The 18,321-nt window shown below is 37.1% G+C and overlaps 2 protein-coding genes across 5 annotated transcripts; one reads left to right on the top strand and one right to left on the bottom strand.

Annotated features, from left to right (window-relative positions):
- The first annotated feature begins 9,920 nt into the window (after window positions 1–9,920).
- On the top strand, window positions 9,921–13,163 carry LOC126627644 (ras-related protein RABF1-like). Of its 4 annotated transcripts, none has more exons than XM_050297156.1 (8): window positions 9,924–10,191; window positions 10,497–10,573; window positions 11,187–11,270; window positions 11,395–11,489; window positions 11,670–11,775; window positions 12,413–12,502; window positions 12,589–12,675; window positions 12,767–12,907. In XM_050297156.1, exons 1-8 carry the CDS (start codon window positions 10,167–10,169, stop codon window positions 12,779–12,781), a joined length of 579 nt encoding a protein of 192 aa, XP_050153113.1. In that variant the 5' UTR covers window positions 9,924–10,166; the 3' UTR covers window positions 12,782–12,907. The 4 variants fall into 4 exon arrangements, with proteins under 4 accessions (XP_050153115.1, XP_050153113.1, XP_050153114.1 ...); XM_050297155.1 differs by having other exon boundaries at window positions 9,926–10,191; window positions 12,869–13,163; XM_050297158.1 differs by lacking the exon at window positions 11,670–11,775 and having other exon boundaries at window positions 9,921–10,191; window positions 12,767–12,914.
- Window positions 13,160–14,482, bottom strand: LOC126630204 (F-box/kelch-repeat protein At3g06240-like). The gene has a single exon (XM_050300318.1). It carries the CDS (start codon window positions 14,480–14,482, stop codon window positions 13,160–13,162), a length of 1,323 nt encoding a protein of 440 aa, XP_050156275.1.
- Between the last annotated feature and the right edge of the window lie 3,839 nt (window positions 14,483–18,321).

Genomic DNA, 18,321 nt, shown 5'->3' with positions numbered 1-18,321 from the left:
GGGGTGTGTTGAATCCCACATCGTCCATACTAAAAGACAAGTAATAGTTTAAATGTCCTAACTCCACTCTAACTAATACCGAGACCTTTTGTGATAAAACCTCACACTTGACGGATTATGCAGGTGGTAATTACCAAATTTGAGACAATATCGATGTTGTTGGAAGTGGGCCGTATGGTCCGTCTCTTTAATAATTCTACAAAGACGAGACGAGCATCCTACCATGCATGCATGGTCTGTAAGACCATAACGTGAAATGGCCGACAAAATGTCCATACACAATCTCCCAACTGAGTTAGGCAAAATGAGAGTTTGAAACCATGTGTATGTGTTTGTACGTTTGTGGTGGGGTGTTATCTTGTCAGCATCTCAATGTGGTTATAAAAACTAGTAACATGTCGAATCCAATTAGCAATTGAGAGGTCTCACGAAAAGTCTTCACATTCAAAAGCCAAATTAGATGGATAATACAGCTATATTCCCTCATAGAGTAAGTGACATGTTCGAAAATCTGTTTAGATGGAGTTTCAAAATAGTTGTATATAAAGAAGGAGAACGATAAAAAAAGAAATCCAAAAGAATAGCCTTTGTTGATGATATTAAATCAAGAAAATCCGCTTCGTAATTATATGATTAGGGTCTTGATGAAGAACTAAGATAGTAAAGTCGTTTGGGCTAGAGACTTGGAGCCGATTATTAAACTAGAGATTTGGTCTCAAGAGCTGGTCTATCCCTCCGGGTGTAGTTTGTGTAGTTCCGTTACAATGTCTCTTTCTAATTCGCTTTTCATTTTCAAAAACTGAAAACTAAATATTGATTTCAAAAATGAAAGAAATATGAAAATATATATACTTAGCTTAGATTTAGAAATGCTCTAGTACTCCAATATTATTGAAGAGGAATTGTTGGGTAGCACCAACTACTACAGTTTAAAGATTGGAGTGTTAAACTAGGAAGGGGAGACTATAAGCAAAATGTCCTTTAACAGCTGAAAAATCAATGATGTTGCTTTAGAAAGGACTCCAATTATTTGACTTCAGGTGGGATTGTCCCCTAGGAAGTTGCTTAGTCTACTCATCAGGACCTCTAAATATCACCCAAGAATGTCTATACTTGCTTAATTCCAACCTCACATACCGATGGGATATATCCTTCATTCCTTGCATTCTCCATATGCTACCTTCCATCCTAGACTATGGTCTATAGATAGCTAGCTAACAAGCACTTGGATATCGATCTATTTGGTACAACCGATGCCAACCATGATAAATTTGGACTCATTTTTTAAGGGGAGAAATAAAGTAAATATCTAAAGGGGTAATGTTTATGTGCCTTCTCGACTAAGTATAACTTTTTTATCTTCTATCAATAAAATTCACTTGTACCAATCTTTTCAAATAATGCAAGAAGTTGTATTTTGTATTTGGGAAAGTTTTGGATGAGATTTGGCTGCCAGGAAATAAGAACACTTAAATTCTTAAGAGAAATGCTAGCAAAATTTTGTTAGGGAGACTAACTATTTAGACAAAATTTTGTAAACCAACTTTTCTTAAAGCGCCTCAAGAAAGATCTTTATTCTCATGTTTCCAAGGTGTATTGGTCTAAAAAGTTGGTCTACCTACATTATTCATTTTATTTTGGTAATGTTACTAACTATTTAGATCAAATTTTGTAAACCATATGACATGATTGTTGATGAATGGATTATTACTTTAATGGGTAAATTACACAGTAGCCCCACAGGTTTTGAGGTCTATTACAATCCCATACAACAACTTTAAAACATTTCACTTTCATACCTCAAGTACTATTTTATTTCAATATAATACATCTGTTAGATTTTCCATCCATTAATCCGTTAAATGCTAACGTGACTGCCACATTTGTGCCACGTGGCAAAAAAAATTAAAATTTTATTTTAAAACCTAAATTTTCTCAAAAAAAAAATTGAAACTCATATCTGCAAGAAGAAGAAGAAGAGGGAGGAAGAAAGAAAAAGAAAAAAAAATTCCCTCCCCCCCCCCCCCAATGACCCAGAAGAAGGAGGAAGAAAAGAAAAAAAAATTGAAACGAAACCTACATCTGCGACGAGAAGAAGAAGAAGGAGAAAAAGAAGAGGGAAGAGCGTCGCCGGGCCGAGAGGGGGGACCGGAGGTGGGTCACTGGGCGGGGGGTGCGACGAGAAGAAGAAGAAGGATAAAAAGAAGAAGAGGGAGAAGGGTTACCGGGCCGGGAGGGGGACCAGAGGTGGGTTGCTGGGCCGAGGGGTGCGACGAGAAGAAGAAGAATAAGAAAAAGAAGAAGAGGGATGAGGGTCGCCGGGCCAGGGGGTGCGACGAGAAGAAGAAAAATGAGAAAAAGAAGAAGAGGGATGAGGGTCACCGGGCCGGGAGGGGGGACCGGAGGTGTGTCGCTGGGCGGGGGGGGGACATGAGGAGGGTCGCTGGGCAGGGGGGACAATTTTTTTTTTTTCTTTTCTTCCTCCCTTCTTCTTCTTCTTTTTCTTCTTCTGGGTCGCTGAATGGGAGGGAAGGGACAAATTTTTTTTTTTTTCTTTTCTTCCTCCCTCCTCTTCTTTTCTTCTTCCTCTTCTTCTTCTTCTGTGTCACTGGGGTTGGAGGGGTTAGGGACAATTTTTTTTTCTTTTCTTTTCTTCCTCCCTCTTCTTCTTCTTCTTCTTGGTCTCTGGGTGGGGGGAGGGGAGGAGGGACAAATTTTTTTTTTTTCTTTTCTTCCTCCCTCTTCTTCTTCTTCTTATTCCCCTTCTTCTTCTTCTTCTGGGTCGCTAGGGGGGGAGGGACAATTTTTTTTTCTTTTTCTTTCTTCCTCCCTATTCTTCTTCTTCTTGCAGATGTGGGTTTCTTTTTTTTTTCTTTTTTTTTTTGAGAAAATTCAGGTTTTTAAAAAAAATTTAAAAATATTTTATTTGCCACATGGCAGACATTTGGCAACCACGTCAGCATTTAACAGATCAATGGATGGAAAATGTAATGGAGGTATTATTTTGAAATAAAATAGTACTTAAGGTATGAAAGTGAAATGTTTTAAAGATATTGTAAAGAATTGAAACGGACCCCAAACCTGAGGTATGAAAGTGTAATTTACCCTACTTTAACTATTGATTAACCTGCTTATCTCATATTAGTGACACGTCACATGGTTTGTAAATTTGGCCTAAAAAGTTGGTTTTACCTAGCATTACTCATTTTATTTCTTTGTTAGTATAATTAAAATTTTAGTCAGTCATCACAAAAGTAATTAAAGTTTTAATTTTGTGTGTTAGTGGAATACACGTAGCATGTGTAAAAGTGAGAAGGTTGTAATCAAAAGGTAAGTGAGAAGATTGCTAGCATGTCCAAATTCTAAAGCATTGTGTGAACTGAAATTTGGATGCTTTGGTGATTTGGGCCAATGAATGAATTTGAATTGAACAAGCAACAAAAACTTGGCTCAAAGTTCTTAACATTATTAACTAGGATGAGCCAAAGAAGAACACCAGGCCCAAAGTTTAGAGTAATGCCCAAATATATGTTACTATTGTTTTAGAGTGATTATCATATGTTTGTTCTTCTGCAAGGTTTGTAGCAAAGATTTGAGGAAAGCAATGTTCAACATGCTTACAAGGATTTGAATTATGGTGCTGATTTTTTTGGCTCAGTTAGTGTAGATCTGAGTCTTCATAAACCTTTGTGAACCTCCAAGTGATTAAGTTAGTATTTTAGAATTTTGAAGTGCATTAGTAGTTTCTTTGTGCTCATCCCCTCTTGCCCTATACAAAAATACTTTTTTTATTAAAAAATGTATTTAAATAAAAGTCAACAATGCCAACAAGTCTTGACCCAAATAAAATGAAAAAAAAAACCACTAAAGAAAAAGTATGATGAAAGGAAATGTGAAGTGATTTTAAAATTTAGGGCATGTTTATTTAACAGAAATGATAAATTAAGTGGTCGTTTGATAACTATTTTGTTTTTTGTTTTTAATTTTCAATTTTCAATTTTTTTTAGTTTTTCTTTTTTTTAAATGAAAATGGAAATTTTGTTTCATAATTACTTTCAATTTTCATTTTTTTTATAGAAAAAGTGTGACAACTCAAGGTAAAATTTTTGAAAACTCAATAAAGTAGTTCTGGTTTTTCAGTTTTTAGTTTTTTATTACATAGTAGCCCTTCAGGTTTGAGGTCTATTACAATCTCATACTATATCTTTAAAACATTTCACTTTCATACCTCACGTACTATTTTATTTCAAACTAATACATCAGTTACATTTTCCATCCATTGATCTGTTAAGCGCTGATGTGGCTGCCACATTTGTGCCACGTGGCAAAAAAAATTAACCTAAATTTTCATAAAAACAAAAAAATCCTTAGAAAACCCAGATCCCATCACCCCACCCCTTCCCCCCCCCCCCCCAGTAGAAACTTCATCCCCTTCATCATCTTTCCCATCCGTCGTCCCTCCCTGCAACCCAAATCCAAAACCACTCCCACCCATCCTTCACATCCTCCTCCGCACCCATCCTCCACCTCTTCCGCGCACCCATCTTCCCATATCCCCCCCCCCCACCCGAGCCCAACCTGCAACACATAAAAAAAAAAAAAAAAAAAAAAAAAAACCATCTTCATCTTCCCCAACCCACCCTTTTCTTCTCCCTCCCGTCTTCCCCAAACCCACCATGCACCCATCCTCCACCTCCTCCTCCACACCCACTACATGCAACCTAGAAAAGAAAAAAAAAACCCATATCCCTTTCCCTATAACCCAGATCCCATATTCCCCAATGGATATGGATTTAAGGAGTGGGGTGTGTAGAGGAGGGAAGAGGGTGGGTGTAGAGGGTGGGTGCGGAGGGTAGGTGCGCGGGTGGGTGCAAGGGTGGGTGTGGAGGAGGATGTGGAGGATGGGTGCGATGGGTTTGGGGAAGACAGGAGGTGTAATACCCTGAAAATTTAAAGATATGAATATGTGGAGAAAATAAAAAAATAAATCAATATATGGTTGTGAGAAGTTGAATTGAGAACTTTTAAAGTTCTATTTCCGGAAATTATTATAATTTTTGTAGTAAAATTATTGTTAAGGGGAAAGGACGAAAATGCCACTAGTTGGCTTAACGTAATTATATGGTAACGTATTTTATCCTCGTATATTTTGGCATATTCCTTGACACATTTGGATAGAAGATGATTTCACGAGAGTGTAGGAGGAAACCATTCGACAAATAGAGTTATAACGAATGAAATAGAAACGAACAAAAGTTGGGGTAAAATAGTCATTTTGCCATGATTTTGGGAAGGTTCCAGATTTGTGTTTTGGATAGAAATAGGCTACGAAAAGAAAAAAAAAAGTTACAGAAGTGGCTGAAAACATAAAAAGGGGGGGGAAGAAAGAAAATGCGAGAGAAAATAAGAAGGATAGTGGAGGGCTGCCCAATTAGGGAAAAGGAAATAATTGAGTGACCAATGAGAAAGAGAGAAAGGAGGGGAAATGAGAGAAAAGAAAAGGAGGAAGAAACCGGTCCCTAACTCGTCGACCCGTGTACCAGGCGGTGACCCGGTTTGATTCTAGCCACTTTCCATCATTTTTCAGTCGGAATTCACCCATCCACCACCTACAACCTCTTCCAAAATCCTCCATCTACCAATTATACCCCAAAAATATGGAGAATTGGCTTTGAATTGGGGAAACCCGCCCCGGTGGGTGCGGTGGTATATTATCGAAGATCCATCAATTATGAAACGTTCTCTTCCAATTACCACCACCATTAGACTTCCTTTAAGGCCTAGAACAAAGCCTATGCATTAGTTAAGGCGTCGCCAAATTATAGGGTTCCGGTGGTTCGTGGCCAAATTCAAGTGTTTTCTAGCCAAATTGGACTTCGACCCAGGTATAAAAGTTGTTCACCTTGACTTGCTCTACATTTTGTAAAATTTAAGAATTTTTAGAAATAGTTGAATTTTTCCGGCAAGTCGGAGCAGCCGACAGCCACCCGCGGCGACGCACGACCAAGGAGCCGACATTGTGTTTTTATGCGAATTTCATTATTCTAATTATGCTTATGAGATATAATCTGCTATGGTTTGAATATTAACATAATGGTTGACACACCCCTACCGAGGTCGAAGCATGCTGGCCGTCACGTGAGAGTGACGTAACCATGTGCATAATGCAGAAGCAATAATGATAAGAAATATAAGAATAATTAAAAACCGAACTACTAGAGTGCACTACTAAACAGGAAGTGTTAGGAGTAAGATACAAAAGTAAATACTCCTAATCAGAGCATAGAAAGTCTAGGTGTAGTCCAGTAGGACAAGTACTAATTATACAGTACTAGGAATGTCCTACTATTATTTAGATATGACAGAACCGCCGAAGTCCTCGCACCCAGCAACTGCAAACTTACCTAAAACCTGGAGGGGCGCAAAACAGAAAACGTGAGTGGGCAAAAACAAATGTTTTACAAAACCATTTCATTTATCAACATATCTAGCCCTTCGCTGCAAAACATGTATAATTTTTCCCAGAATCAGAATATAAGCATATATATAAATAGATATGAAATATATCAACTCAATTTATGCTTCATATAATCATATTCATATGTATACCATGCCAAGATATAACAGAGTAAGCAATTTATGTATGAATAATTTCATAGAAATATAGCATGTTAGCCGGAACCCCTGTGGTAGTCTGTACAACTGAATTCATAGCTCAAATGTCAATCTAGCCAGAGTCACTACAATGACCTATACGACAATATACTGCACAAGAGTCGAAACCAAATGAAAAGGTATGTACGACAATAATGGGTGTAATATAATCATGCTCAATACTACTCTCATATAATAGTTGGGCGATAAATCGCTAGTCACCTACTAGTTGGAACCATAATAAAGGTATGTACGACAAGACTGTGCACCTGAATTGGATCCAATATGAGCATATGGTGCCGGAGGTGACATAATAAACAGGCATGTGTCATATCTCTAGCTAAATCACAATCACCCTAAGTGCAGTTTTCTGAGCTCAACGTTATTCAATCACATATCACATCATCGATAATTCACATAACCAAACATAACTCACATGAGCTTACCTAAGCATCCACATCACCACAATTATATATAATGCATCATATACCAATTCATATACGACATATAAATTCATATGCATGGCATTTAAGGCATACTTTCATTTAAACACATATTTCTGGGAAAATATCAAGTATATAGATATATACTGAAAACCAAAAGCCCACTCACTGGTATGTCAAAGGGTCGTAGCCCCCGAATCGCCCTTGAATGCGCTCGTCCTCGGGATAAGTCTCACCTATATGCAAATTAACTATAAAAACATTATTTTAAAGCACATAGACAAAACTAGCTAATAACTTCTCATACATAGCTCAAATTGGGTATATGAATATACCACAGTAACCTACACAACCTCAAGATCATCCCCAAATTTTTAGAATAATTTTTGGACCACTCACGCGCCGGCAAAGGCACGGCCCTACGCACCCCCACGCATAGCCATGTGACCCTTACGCGCCCCCACGCACAGCCACGTGACAAGCATACTGATGGCATCAGTCAATGCCGTAAGGAATATTCTAGGGAATATTCCGTTAAAACCCAACGGCAACAGTTAAAGATGACTGACGGCGCTAGCATATTCCGTCAACCTTGATGGAATATACTTCTTTCTTCTCCGGTGAGTCGTCGATCGCCGGTTACCGGGTAAAACTTTAAAATGCCTATTCTTCTTCGTTTCTTCACCATTTTCCACAAAATTGGTACCAAAATGAAGCTAATAACATGTAGAATCACGTTATATAAGTTTCAAGGCTTAAGATTTAGTAGTTTTCTCCGAGAAAGCTCGATAGTTCGGCTTACCTAGATACACGTCGATCTTGGCCTTCCGACATTCATTTCCTTCCAACGAAATACCCCGAGACTCATAAGGACCTCCTTAAGCTTCCTATAAGCTTCAAATTCCCTGAAACACAAGATTTCACGTATGCATGAACAGTGACAAAATTGAAGCTAGGGTTTCTACGTGAAATCGAAGGTTTCCTTACCTAAAAATGGTACCAATCGATTTGTCTGAGCTTCATGAACACAATGGTGTGCTTAAGTCCCTTGATCTGTCATGTTTCAAAGGGATTTAGGTGTCGTCCGTACAAGAGAGAAGAGAGAGAAAGTCTAAGAGATGATAGAGCACGGGAGAAAAGAGAAAGGGTGAGTGTTGTGTGTGTGAGCTCCACGTGGTCACCAACCAACCAAGCAAATAACCTCTAAGTCTCATAATATGTCACACACATACACTACAATCTCAACGTCTAAGGATAAAACCATCCTTTCACGTCCTCGAGAAATAAATAATACACATCTCCGGGACAGGCTGTGACAATGGTGGTATATGTTGGATTAATTGAATATATTCAAAATTGGTTTGAATTTTGGAAATGTGAACTACGAAAGACTTGATCCCACTCAAGGATACGTAGGCAGTCTAACAAAGTTTAGATGCGGCCTTAAATAATTGAGAATAAATTTTTAGTTGGAATCTTGATCTAAGGGATGAAAATGGAAACAAATTGGGAAAATAATTAATTAATTGTATGTTTTGATAAGAGAAACATGGTTCAAACTATTTGAGGAATTAAGGAATTTAAAGTAAAGAATCTTAACTTTTGATAGTAAATTATCAACAATATTACATTGGGCCTATCATCAAAATTATTTCGCGAAATAACTATTTCGGGGGCGGGGAGTTACAGGAGAGGGAAGAAAGGGGTGGGTTGCAAGGAAGGGGGGTCGTGGAAGATGAAGATGGGTTCTTCTTCTTCTTCTTCTTCTTCTTCTTCTTCTTCTTCTTCTTCTTCTTCTTCTTCTTCTTCTTCTTCTTCTTCTGGGTTGCAGGTTGGGTAGGGGAGGGAGGGAGGGAAGACGAAGTGGGGGTCTTCTTCTTCTTCTTCTGGGTTGCAGGTTTGGTAGGGGAGGGAGGGAGGGAAGACGAAGTGGGGGTTGCTAGGAGGTGTGTTTCAGCTTTTGTTTTTGGTTTTTTATTTATTTATTTATTTATATTTATTTAGAAGATTCAGGTTTAAAAAAAATTAAAAAATTGTTTTTTTGCCACATGGCACAAATGTGGTAGCCACGTCAGCGCTTAACGGATCAATGGATAGAAAATGTAACGGAGCTATTATTTTGAAATAAAATAGTACGTGAGGTATGAAAGTGAAATGTTTTAAAGATGTTGTATAGGGTTGTAATAGACTTCAAACCTGAGGGGCTACTATGTAATTTACCCTTTTTTTTTTAACTAAAAACTAAAAGTAGTTACCAAACAAAATTTCAACGAAATGGTTATCAAACATCCTCTAAAAGAATTGAAAAACTTATAAATATGATAAGGGAATAAAATTTATTAGTCCTTCTAGTTTTTTTTTTTTTTGGAACAAATTAGTCCTCCTAGTTAGATGTGACTAGTTGATCAAATTCTTGATATTCAAATATTTGATTAAGAAATTTTTGGAGAAACTCACATTTTCTGATTCTCTATATTTCAAACGCAGAAAATTAAAAGTCAAAATAATTTTCCTTTCCACGTTTTAGTAAACGAGAAAGACTAAATAATTGATCAAGGGCATGCATATGCCCCTAAATTTATTTGCTAGAAAATATATAATCTTCAAGTTTCTTAAAAGAAAAGGCAAAACATAAATTGTCTTAATTTTATTGTACATTTCAAATTTCTAAATGGCACTGTTATTAGCACTTTTAAAAGTTCATCCTACATTCTCGTTATATTTTTCTTTTTACTTATAGAAAGTTTAAAATACAAAATAAAAAATTTTGAATGCGAGTAACAATTCTCATTCTAAATATACAAAAACACCTCGTAGGCTTGTAGTAGACTATACGTTAAAAATAAGTGCTCTTCTTCCTTAGGAAGTTAGTTTGTACCAGCCATTAACGACCTAAACTTTTACCTCCAATAACCCATAACCATCTCTGCAATTTCATTCACCTTCCCTGTTCCCTCGCTTCTCCTCTCCTCCACATAAACCCTAGACCCACATCCACTTCACACCCACCTGCACGCGGGCACCGATTATTTACAGTTGCATATTCAATAAGAACATCAGAGGCTCACAATGGGTTGCTCCGCCTCCCTTCCAGGTAAATCCGCATGTAAATTTGGATCCTTTTAGGGATTTCGTTTCTAGGATTTACTGTTTCGATTCGATCACATTGAAATTTCCATCTGGATCCTCTTTATTTGGTCTATCTCCTTGATTTCTAAGCTCAACGAGATTGAATTGAGAGAGAGAGAGAGAGAGAGAGAGAGAGAGAGAAGGGTTATTTGTTTGCTTAATTAGGATTTGCGTTTCGCTAATTGCTTCGATTGTGATTACCCTTTTGATAATTTTGTTCCATTTTCTTGTGTTTTTTAATTTGATTGAATGGGGATTGGTTGCTTGCAGATAGGAGTTCAGGGCGGTTGGCCGGGCCAAATTCCGAGAACGGTGGAGCTTCTGATGCCAAAAATCTCCGTGTGAAGGTATTTTTTAGGCTAAACTTATGCAATTAATGATGTTACTGCCACATATATGGAGTTAACAGTGCTTGATACTTGAGTCATTACCAACTTCTGCTCATTTGAAAGTTAGTGTGGGTGTGGAAAATGCTAACTTTAACTTAACATATATGACTAATGTGTTTCAATACGCTTAACAGTTTTCTATGTGAATCTCATACATTAGGGAATGCGTCCTAACAGCGTACATTAAAAATAGGGTCCAGAATTTTTGGATTTATGATAACACTAGTTTCTTGACAATCATTTATTTATGCCGGGTTGGATCTTTAAAATTTATCGGATGAGTTGTCTTCTGCAAACTGGTAGTAGGTGGAGCTCGAGCATATTGGCAGACTTAGAATTTATTACGGAGTTCAGTTGAGCAAATGTTGCCGTTAAAAAAATTTAAAAAAAAAAAAATCAGTAGTGAGATGCATTCAGTATTGAAGTTTAAGAGGATTCTGCTTATTTTGTTTAAAATTTTGAAGAACAGGAGACTCTTTGTATAAAATTGATAAAAGCAATAATGTCCATCATGGTTTATATAAAGCATATGACTGAATGCAACTAACCTTTCATTCTTGTCACTCTTCAGCTAGTTTTGTTGGGTGATTCTGGTGTTGGTAAAAGCTGTATTGTTCTGCGTTTTGTTCGTGGTCAGTTTGACCCCACATCCAAGGTAAGGAACATGTTACTGCTATGTACCCTGTTTTTGGGTTTCAATATCTAGCCTCTCCGTTGAGGTACATAGAAGCTAATATGATGATCATTTATTCAAATTTTATGGTTTTTAATATTTCCAGGTGACTGTTGGAGCTTCATTCTTGTCACAGACGATAGCTTTACAAGATTCTACAACAGTTAAATTTGAAATATGGGACACTGCAGGCCAAGAGAGGTATTTTGCCAATCGTTTTAGATGTAACACTAGTTTACTGGTTTATGGTGAAATTTCATCCTATGTTCTTGTTTCCAAGGCATCCTCCTTTGCCCTCTCCTGTACTCCTTCCTGGATACTTTCTCCCGCAATGTACTCCTTTTGCAGAATTTTATTGATTGTTTATTAACTCCTATTCAGGTATGCTGCATTGGCCCCACTCTATTATCGTGGTGCTGCAGTTGCAGTTATTGTATATGATATAACAAGTCCAGATTCTTTCAACAAAGCGCAATATTGGGTTAAGGTATCTTTTACGAAGGCACACAAACATCAATTGTGATATTTTTGTTGTTTCTTTATTTAGGTGTAAATCATTTCTTTTTGTTCAATGGAAATCATCCTTATACTCTTGCATCCACGTTTAGCAAGCAACAGGTCTGACAAAGATAAAAAAACTGTTTAATAAACTATGAGGTTATAAAATGTACAGATTTTTTTACCTCATCGGTAAAGCGTCATATAGTCTACCATTAATGGTTAGTTTCTTTGTTTATCTCGCAAAGAGTTGAACATGTGGGACAGTGAGGTTCCACTTGGCTAACTAAGAACCTCTAAGCCAGATTGTTGTCAATGCGTAAAAGATCCACTTCATATGTTATAACTACTCCACGCATTATAGTTTTAATACCAAGGAGGAAGAGCAGCTAACTGTATTGAACTAGGAGCTCATAATTGGATGTTTGCCTATCAATCTGCGTTATGGAGCTTATGCTCTTATCGAATGTGCAACTTTGCCTTGATAATTTGCCTTGCTACATGGACTTCACGAAAAATCCATTTTGTTTAAACTACACTTAAATTATTTCAAGTTTTCTATAACTGGTTTTTGTTGGTTTGAATTTGCGTTTTCCAACAACTGATAAAATATTAGCTCTCTACAGGAGCTGCAGAAACATGGGAGCCCTGATATTGTCTTGGCCTTGGTCGGTAACAAAGCTGATCTTCATGAGAAACGTGAAGTTCCTGTTCAAGTGAGTTCATTACTACTCAATCTAGTGCATGTCTTTGCAAAATAGACTTTCACATGACTAAATTAACATCTGTTTTGTATGTAAAGGATGGCATTGAATATGCAGAAAAGAATGGAATGTTCTTTATCGAGACATCCGCAAAGACAGCAGATAATATTAATCAGCTGTTTGAGGTAACCCTAGTAACGTTTATGTTTCGGTCATAGGATATTTCTGTATTAGCCATTGAATTGTTATTTACAGTAGACTCCATTCGAACTTCAGGTTCCTACCTTATAAAGCCAGAACTTTAAATCAAATTATAAACCCTTAAATCCGAAGCTCATCGATTACTAGGAATGCTGACACCGTGTCTTGTTTGGGCAGGAAATTGCCAAGCGACTACCCCGTCCAGCCCCTTCAACAACGCAGCAGAATCCGTGAAAGCTGATTAAATAAGGAACTTATTCATGCTATGGAGACCTAGTTTCCTTTCTGTAATTTCCCAATTTGTGTATATTGTGAAATAGCTTGTAGCTTTTGCTTTTTGCTGGGCTGTGGGTTTCATCCGATAGTTTCATTGGAACTGCATGATCGTAATTTGCACACACTAATAATCCTGGGAACCCACTATAACATAGCTGACCAAAGTGTTAATAATCTTTTAGAAATTTTTCATCAATTTGGTTTTCTTGATCTTCTAAAGTAAACCAAATCTCTCCCGCTTGCTTTTCCAACTTTAGCCCGGTTCTCAATAGACAAGGAGATTTCAGTAACTTGTTTTGCTTCAACCAAATCTCCATAATTCCTGAGAGACATCAAGCTCTCGGTACAAGTAAAGATCCTCTTATAATACTTACTACCTTCCAGTTTTGCAAGATTCATGGAAATACTCGTCAGATCCAAGAAGAATATACTTCTATTGGTGTGATCATAGCAAGTATCCTGGAAAAATATACCGCGCTCCCATTCACCACATGCCGACACATGAAGGTTCCGAAAAGGATGTTTCATATCTATTTTGTAGTTCAGCACCCACTCTTTCTTGTCATAGTTTTTCAATCCCCATATCTCCATATGAATATCTGACGAACCATCCACTAGGGCTAATGATCCTCTCAAGTTTAGCAAGTGAAAAAGCGCGAGCGAGGTACCTGACTTTTTTTCTAAGGTGGGGTGAGGAGTCCAATAAAACTCCTCTTTCTTGAAGTCGAAAGAAAGTATACTTGGTAGATCGCTTTCTGCTTGAACAGTTGAATACTCATTTGGACGAAGAACCAACCAATGCGTGTCTCCATGTGCCGATGCTATTTCGTTGGAGAACCGGAGGCAAGGAGGAAGAACTGAATATATCTCTAGCCATGAGCTTGTGCCAAGAACAAGAACTTCGGCCACCGATACCATTTTCATCATTTTGTTGCACGAAGGTTTCTCATTGGTATGTTGGGAAATACGAACAACCTTGAAGTTGTTCGTTAAGCTGTCAAATCCCATGCCGTACGAATCACATTGGCAGCTGAGACCTGTATTATTGGCTGCAGGGAGCATTAGAACTTCCCCCTTAAGACGATCCAATAGGAAAGGTAGGTATGCTTTGGAACTGATCTTCCCTCGAAATAAAAATAAGTTGCAAAAATCAAAAGACAAGATATATTGCCTGGACCAAACCCCAGAAATATTTCCATATTTGATCTTTCTCAAGGTGGTGTTGTCGCCATGGTATATTAATGGGTGCGTAATATTTCCTTTACCTTTCGAGGATTCGATGAGAAGCATAAGTCGAGGTACTTGACGAGGAACATTACTGGTACAATCAGTACTACTACTAAGTAAACGATGCGTGTGCAGTGTAACAAAAGAGAGGTCGTCAACCGTGTCTAAGAATGCCTTAGATACACACTGGATGCTACGAAGCGAATTTATGGGCAGTCTCAAAAGGATGTTGATAAGGATTTCAATGGGAAGGTCCATCAACTCTGTGTTGCAGGAGCTGTGCCTCATTCTCTTCTGGGTCCTCATCATCAACATATGACAGTCAGAAGGACTACAACCCTAATTGATAACAAAGCAGGTTTTATATTCAAGAAATTATAAGTATACAAAGATATGCTAAGCTAGCTAGAAATTATCATATAAGTAATAATTGGACGAGAATATTTGTACTTGTGTCAGAGAATTCAGGATGCTGCTTCTTGAATTTTTCATCCCCGTTTTTAGAATATAAGTATACACCCTGCATTCCAAGATTCTAATCCAACTCAAATTAGGATACAACCTCCTAGACTTAGACCCAATGCGTGTGGGAAATACCATTCAATTAGGAAAGCGTACTGCCAGATTGCGGCTGCCGCACCCTTTTCCGCAATGCTAACTGCTATCCAGTATCCACCAAAAAACCCTAGGCTAGCTAGGGTTTCCTATCTGTTAGGTCTTAGTTGAAAGTTTGAAGCCCTAGTTGTATGGTTTCGACCACTTCGGTTTGTTTGCACAGAACTTATGCTAATACTATATAGTATTAGGTCAGGGTTATAAATCATCCCTTAAGTGCCTTTTATTTACTTATTTCTTTAAACAACCAAAACACAATATTAGAGTTTGCTCGATAACCATTTCGTAACACAATAGTTTTTCTTTTCTAACGTTGTACTTCAACGACCAAACGCCATGATGTCGGTGTCGAAGAGTAGGGTTGTGAAATTGAGGAGCTCGAATAACGGAATATTCGAAGTAGAAGAAGCTATATATGGCAGCGCTGTCGGAACCGATAAAATCCCTAGTCGACGTCATCGGTGTCAACCATGTGATACCATAGCGAGAGGTCAATTCCAAAACCCAGTCATGATGATAAGAGTGGTGGAAGATTAAGCATAATGCTTCTTATCAGGGTGTTACTAAAAGCACAACAAGCACACAACAACTAATCAAAGATTGGGAGGCTGAATTTGTTGAGGAAGTGTCCAAGCCAACGTTGTCATTAATCTCTTATGCACCGCAAACTTTCTATGTGTGAAGGAATTGCAGGATCTTATGTTTCAAAAGGTTGCAGATTTGATTAAGGTGAATACAGTTGAGGAGATTTGCGAGTTGTTTCCCATCAAGCTTTAAGTTATGGCTTTTTTCGTGAAAAGATTAAAATGATTTAGAGTGGATAAACTCAGAGATCACAACATCGATTTTCATTATCAGATATCAAAATGAAGAATTATGTCAATCTCAATAACTATTTTGACGAATAAGCCTTAAATATATATATATATATATGCAATAATGTGATTTAAATTCGTTTTTACGCCAGAATTGAACCTAAGATCTCTTAGGTACAAGTAAAGATAAATATCATTAAACTATAGTACTAACTCACCGTTCGAAATACAAGTTAATTTCTTAAACTCAAACACATGTCATCAAAGTTAAATTCTTCAAGTTAACCTCAAGCACTTCTTTGGGCCGGGTTTTGTATTGAGAAAGAACAAAATTCAATTAGAGTTATCTCATAGATTTGAAAATTAATTATCTTGAAGAATTGACGATCAGATTTCAATTACTGTGAGATAAGGATAACATCAAATCTTATCTAGTGATCAAAATCCTTGTGCTATCAGGTCTCTTATGATCTTAGGGGAACACGACCTATTCTAATACAAACAACATACATTAGTTTTCATTATGAGGCCCAATAGCAGGAGAAGAAAAACGGTGGTCTCTCGTGCTAATAACACATGAAGATAAAGTACTATATACTATATATAGCATGGCACAATAACTTGTTAAACTTTCAAATAGATGGGTCGAATGATTCAACACTGATATTGTCCTCAACTTAATTATCTGTATCGCAACAAGTGTAAGATTTTATTCTAAAGGGCATCGGTGTAATTAGAAGATGGAACCATTTCTACATAAATCATAATAAAACTAAAAAGTAACTTTTATGGAAAACACGGTATGAATATGAACTTACTTATCATTCCAATTTTATCAGATGTCCCGCAGGGACTAAAATTTGATCTATCGGTGGTGATTAATTATTTTACAAGTCAAAAGTTTGTTTAGTCTAATTTCAATAGAGTAATTAATTAAAGTGGGATGTATAATTATTTGGTTTAATTATTCTTTTCAACCTGAAAAGAAAGGAGCGTGTAGCCAAGCAAATTGACAAGGGTAATTGAACGGTCCAGATCGAATCGGAAGCAGGAGAGGGACCTGCCGATATCCAGTGATTGACATTCTTCATCTGCCCAATAGAACAATAGAAAACGAGGGTCGTGGGTCCTTACCTTACCAAATATTCAGGCCGCGGATTGGGTGTCCATTCCACGTCGGCATGATCGCGACACGTTGCGCTTCGTTATTAGGCGCCGGCGGGAACTGTTCTTTGGAACGCGTAGTTGACTGACCTGGTGGCCTCTTCATTACTGGATAAGCTAGCTAGCCGGGTTGTTAATTGGCTCGTGTCAAAAATTGGCTAATCAAAATAAAAAGTAATAGGTTTACCCAGATAAATAAATACAAAGTAATAGTCATCGCTCAGTGTTACGGTCTAGTGGTATTCCTCTTAGGTTCGAATCAAGTGGATGACGAATTTAATATCAAATTAGGTTGTCCATTGTGTGGTTTAACCGAACTCCCCCTCCTATTAGTGTAAAAATGTAGATGTACTAAAAAAAAAAGTAATAGTCAGAAGACTTGTTTTTAACCACCACGGGTGGCTCAATGGTTTGGAACGAATTTCAAACCCGTATTTCACACAACACGCCTTGGAGTTCAATTCTTGGCGCTCGTAAATCGCAAGATGTTGGCCTCAGAGAGGCTGAAATGCCTTTATGAATCTTCTGGTCCCCAAAATGGAAGGTCTGCAGTGGCTAATGGTTTCCCCTTTTTTAAATTACCAAAAAAAAAAAAAGTGACTTCTTTTCCTTCATGAGTAAGTATACAATATGTTTCTTTTTATTGAATAAAAGATATTATCTACACTAACTAGAGGAAGTGAGCTTAGTCTCACAATATGCTAGTAATAATATGATTCGAATTTGCCTTTGGTGAGAATCGAACCTAAGACCTCTCACTTACAAGTGAATGAGAATACCACTAAAAAAAATATACAATATGTTCAAATATTGGGGTGCAACTTCAAAGCTACTCAGCACTCAGTGTTGGTATTTTTGCTGTTAGATTTGATTTCCACCAGTATTAAATCTTTTATTATCAATCTGAACCATTCATTTTCTACAAGCTACATACCAATACCATTGAAGAAAGATTGCACACGTTACAATTTTATTTTACAAATGACATCAATTCAACTTTTCTTGTTACCAAACTCATAAAAGTGGTTGAAGATATTGAAAAATTGAAACCCACAAACTCCACCCTTCATAACTCGTAAACCTTTCGCATGTCAACCTCTATTGTCGACTTAGTCGCTCCTTTTGATTAGACTACGAAATTAAGATAATATCCCCCAAAAAACGATCATAATTAACATACAAAACATTCAAGATTAGTTGCCTCTTAAAGCTGATAAGAAATCATATTCATTCAATTTCCCTCTCTCTATCAAACAACTCATGATGGATTAACGTCACCTTCAATTTCCATCAAGAACTCACATTCTTTAAGCCATAAAATAATCATTAATGCAAAGATTGGAAGAGCATGGTAAAATTTAGATCCATACAGAGGAAAAAAAATTTAGTGTGTCGGGAACACGGTCCAGTATATCAAACTTCATAATATAAGTAGTTGAAAAAAAATTTCAACCATTTATATTATGATACCTAATGTACAGAGTAACGTTTTCGGCATAATAAAATAAATTTCCAAAGGAAAAAAAAAAAAAA

This window comes from Malus sylvestris, chromosome 7, assembly GCF_916048215.2.
Source record: "Malus sylvestris chromosome 7, drMalSylv7.2, whole genome shotgun sequence".
Classification (NCBI taxonomy): domain Eukaryota; kingdom Viridiplantae; phylum Streptophyta; class Magnoliopsida; order Rosales; family Rosaceae; genus Malus; species Malus sylvestris.
Note: the sequence above shows the minus strand (reverse complement) of the source record. Positions and strands in the feature narration are given on the sequence as shown.

Coding starts and splice junctions, on each gene's coding strand:
- LOC126627644 (XM_050297155.1), top strand. CDS start 10,167: ATGGGTTGCTCCGCCTCCCTTCCAG. Junction 10,192..10,496: donor TTGCTCCGCCTCCCTTCCAG/GTAAATCCGCAT, acceptor GGTTGCTTGCAG/ATAGGAGTTCAGGGCGGTTG. Junction 11,490..11,669: donor GACACTGCAGGCCAAGAGAG/GTATTTTGCCAA, acceptor ACTCCTATTCAG/GTATGCTGCATTGGCCCCAC.
- LOC126630204 (XM_050300318.1), bottom strand. CDS start 14,482: ATGAGGCACAGCTCCTGCAACACAGAGTTGATGGACCTTCCCATTGAA.